The sequence below is a fragment of the Corticium candelabrum genome, chromosome 4 (genome assembly GCF_963422355.1).
Source record: "Corticium candelabrum chromosome 4, ooCorCand1.1, whole genome shotgun sequence".
NCBI lineage: Eukaryota > Metazoa > Porifera > Homoscleromorpha > Homosclerophorida > Plakinidae > Corticium > Corticium candelabrum.
The window spans coordinates 7,371,434-7,375,892 of NC_085088.1; the positions used below are offsets into that span (position 1 = coordinate 7,371,434).

General features: G+C 40.9%; 1 protein-coding gene across 1 annotated transcript; it reads right to left on the reverse strand.

The window, feature by feature from the left end:
* Nucleotides 1-1,372: 1,372 nt before the first annotated feature.
* On the reverse strand, nucleotides 1,373-3,822 carry LOC134178308 (uncharacterized). The gene is made up of 2 exons (XM_062645167.1): nucleotides 3,624-3,822; nucleotides 1,373-3,567 (listed from the first exon to the last, which is right to left on the reverse strand). Exons 1-2 carry the CDS (start codon nucleotides 3,799-3,801, stop codon nucleotides 1,634-1,636), a joined length of 2,112 nt encoding a protein of 703 aa, XP_062501151.1. The 5' UTR covers nucleotides 3,802-3,822; the 3' UTR covers nucleotides 1,373-1,633.
* Nucleotides 3,823-4,459: the final 637 nt, after the last annotated feature.

Here is a 4,459-nt window from a genome sequence, read left to right on the forward strand (position 1 = left end):
ACGGGAGGATCGTTTTTAAGGATCTCTGCAATGCAAACAGGCTATTCTTGGCAGGTGGTAAGATTTTAATCCCAGACCCCCTACACATAACTGAAGAAAGCCATCAGAACGAACCATTAAGTGGTTTAGAAAACCTACAAACTAGAGAAAACAAAAGGGACACAAGGAGTCTCCTTGCTACACACCAGATGACGACGCTCAATGGATATCCAAATCTGAGTTCACCTTCCAATCCATAGCACCACTGAACCCAAGTAAAGAGTTCACGCAGGGAGGTCAGACAAAATTAGCCCGAGAAAGCTGCTTCGATCGCAATTGTTGAAAGCGTACATATCACTCTTTAAACAGCATTAAGGTGGCATCATCACCGTGTTCAGATATTACTTTTTGTACATAGCGAATGGAAAGATGCTTCCAAACAGCTGCAGAATTTTTGTACATCAACAACTTACAAAATTGTACAAAAGTATCACACTTTGCCATGCTACATGGGTCTTGTTTTGTAAACATTCCTGACTGCTTGCCCTCTCGACAGCTGCGTAGATTCATTAAAACAAACTTTATTGCTTGAAAGGAAATAGTGTTACTCTTATGCTGATGAGTAATCATTAGAATGAACAAGGCGTGGCGCAAGATAAGAGTAAAACAAGTAAGACCGTCGAGGTGGAAAACTGAAAGAATTTACAAGTAAACTTTTGGGCAACACGCATCATAAAGTTCTTGTAGTTTATCTAAACTACGTATAACGTTTATCCCTAATTCATTAAATTTATTAGTTGAATGTGTTATGTTGTAAGAGCTATATATAGAAGAATACTTGTGGTTTGATTTTAGGTGATCTTTTAACTGTAGCTGAGACTCTGACATCTGGTGAATTGAGCTTTTGCCGGGAGATGCTACGTAGTGCTGTAGCTCGGAGAAGGACAACACGAGATAAATGAAGTGAGTGGTCTCTGTCAGGATATTACGCTTTTGTTTATGCTGACAGATATTACGCTTGTGTTTATGCTGTTAGCTGTGTTGTATATATACACCTATGACATTCACAGTTCAGCTCCGCTCTCCAACATACTACACTAGCTGCTAGTGTTATGCAGTCTTAACCCTCTGGTACACTACTTGTCAACAATAGATTGCTGCCATTTATCAATGTTTAATCAAATGTAACTGAAATCAATTTCCCCTTCCTTCAAGTCAATGTTGTCATTTGTTTCAAAAGATCAATTGAAAATGGTGAGATCTCACCATCTTGAACGACCTGAAATGAAGCAGTTCCACGTGTTGTGGTTTGTTGGTTACGTAAGGACGTTTTAGTTATGTTCATAGTTTTCTAATGAAATATGCCATAATAGATTGCACAGCAGGAAGTATAATGACTTCTACAATTATTATTGACTACGATAAAGAGCAATGATTTGTTTAGGATGGGATGTGTTTGGCCTTATTTAAAGTCAACAAGTTGAGAAGGCACTCATATATCTTGGTACAGAAATAGCAAATAGGCAAGCTCCTGGAAGGAACAAGCAGTTAAAATAAAAGCAAAAAAAGCGTTAATGCAGCGTTGTTAGTTATACAAACAGAAAACTAAAGTTCTCAATCTAGCAAGATTGCACTTGTTTTTGATCTCGATCCCTTAAGAGTTAAATAACATGACGGCAAAAACACCTCCAATAACTGGACGAGCTCTAAAGCCCTTCACTCTACCAGTTGTTGTGAAATACCAATCACTGAATGGAACCCGATCTGGACTTTCATCAGCGAAATGGTACACACTGTTTGTAATTGCATCAAACTGGTCATGATTGCAAATTGAGGCGATCCACATAAGCCAGTCAGCTTTTGTAAAGTCTGCACGATTGTCAAGAGGAACACCATACGCATTCATCTTCTTTTGATAATAAGCACATTCCAAATCATAAACTGATTGAGGAAACAAATTTAAACCAAGGTATCGATCATACACAAGATTGTATTTGAGTGACCACGTGTCAGGCAGATTGTACTGCAGTCGGTAATGATCTCCATCACTAGCATTTTTCATCCACATTGTTACAAAATTCTTTGCTTGCATTAAGTAGTGTGTAGCTATGTCTTTCTGACCATCTTGTTCGAGTAAATATGCTAGTGCTCCGAGACCAACAATTCCTTTGATTGCCAGGTTTGCATTATGTGGAGAAGGACCTTCAAAATCATCTGTGCACAACTGGTTGCCTGGATCAGGAAGGTTGGATACTAAATAGTCTCCCCATCTACGAAGTAAAGGCCAGTAGGGTTCTAGATAAGTCAATGATCCCGGTTGACTCTGAAAGCCCAGTTTTTCTATATTTCTGTACCGTTTTGCTATGGCAGCTATCATGATGAGCATGTTACCAGTCTCTTCCATTGGCATCTGTTCTTGATGATTTGGAGCAAGATCACAAATGGGCCAATGACCGAGATGATGCGGTGCCCAGGTAAGGTTGTAAGGAATATACTCACCGTATGCTTTTGTTTCATTATTAGCATATGCAAGAATTGGCATTAGAAGCTTTTGTAATCGACTTGGAAAAGCATATACAAAAAGAGGAGAGCTCGGATAGAGAACATCAACTGTGCTCACATCACCATCACTTGAAATTTCCTTCAGAAAAGCCCATTCTTGCTGTAAAATGTCATTCCATACTAACTGTGTTCCACCCACAGTTTGTCGCCAGGCTAATGTTGCTATTGCACTGTAATTGTCAGCTGGATTAAAATACCCCGAGAATGCACCAATAACCAGACCATCTGTCAGTATACATGTTAACGACAAAGGAGAGGCGTAAGTATGAGCAGATCTCAACATTTCTGCTGTATTATTGTTGTAGACATGCCGCCACAAAGGTATCATGTTATGTCCAAAATAGCGAATGGACACAACTTGATCATATGCTAGAACAATGTAACGACTTGCTGCATTGTCCATTCCCACATTACCCAAATCCCATGAGACAGCTAAAACGGGCCAGTTGTCTTCACATGCACGTGGAGGCTTATCATCCTCATCAGGAAATGCTCTCCCAGTAGCAAATGACCCTCTGGCATTGACATCACTCGTTATAACTGTAGACACATTGTCATTGTCTTCAACTGATGTATACCAGTAGCCCCAGTTTATTCTATCTGATCCCTGTTGCAAATATTTCTGATCGACGGTTCCTATAGACATAGTGTGGTGACCTTCTACAGCTGACCTATTGCGTGACCACGTGACCATTTCTTTGGAGTCCATCACCGCCGGTTCAGCAGAATTGTCATAATAAAGTTGGACATGGTGTAATTTCCCGTCTTCAGACGACACGGAAAGGTTCAGATATGTCACAGGAATCTCATACAGGGAGACATACGTACCACCAAAGACTTCCCCGGGAATAGCAGAAACGCTAGAGAAGATGACATCCAATTTTACTCCATCCTGATGGAAGGTATAGTGAGTAGACGTTGGACCTACAGCCACTTCTGTTTGCTCAACATTCGGAATTGAAGAACCTGTTAGTAAGCTTTCCGGCCCCATGTAACGATATGTCTTGCTGTCTATCCGAATGAGACCTGCACATGAAACATTGCAAACCATCGGTTACTGTTCAGTTGTAGGCTTAGCTTACCCGTCAAACCCATGATGCCTCCTGACCAATGCATCGGAAACTCGTCATACAGATTATCCGTTGCAGACCATATGCTTATATAGGGGTTGTTGACAACTAGAGGCACTGAAGGAGGTCGAAATGCGCTAAAGCAGGGCCCGATCAAGGCAACGCATAAGAAAAGCAGCGACACATCCATTTTCGGTTTCTCAGCACTCCACTGAACATGTGACCAGACAGATCACGTGAACGTACACGTACAGTAAACTATACGTTTGTTTGTAGCAAAAGAAACAAGACGCTAAAAGCCAGTCAACTCTACCATGCTACTCTAAGTCAGGGGCGTCGGACGGCCATGGCCGTCGTTACAGCGATATGTGTTTCCCCGGGTTACAAGTTTCCCCGCACGTATATCCGCATAATGTTGTGTGTCCCCGCACACATATATCACTGGACTGTCTACATCAAAGATACCGCAAGAGTGCATGTTCCAACCTTCAAAATTTGATTTTTATTTTGTCAGATAATTGGAAGAGATTTAATTGTTATTTCTGTAATAGCTTTATTTAATTAATAGTCTAAATTCAAGTAGCACTGCCAGAATTCATTGGGAACACAGCACTAGGTGTGTTTACCTAGTGTATGTTGTACAGTACGTACACTTATCACTACTCTAGTATTAGATGTGTGTGTGTGTGTGTGTGTGTGTGTGTGTGTGTGTGTGTGTGTGTGTGTGTGTGTGTGTGTAGACTAACAACTATATATTAGCAGGGGCCGTGCACACAAAACACTAAGAATATGTGTGCGGGAAACTTGTAACCCGGAAAAACACATCACTGTAACACCGTACCAGCTAA

What these genes read in the sequence shown, in the direction of transcription:
- LOC134178308 (XM_062645167.1), bottom strand. Translation starts at nt 3,801, where the DNA reads ATGGATGTGTCGCTGCTTTTCTTATGCGTTGCCTTGATCGGGCCCTGC. An exon ending in AGGCATCATGGGTTTGACGG is followed by an intron (nt 3,568 to 3,623) that starts GTAAGCTAAGCC and finishes TTTCATGTGCAG; the next exon opens with GTCTCATTCGGATAGACAGC.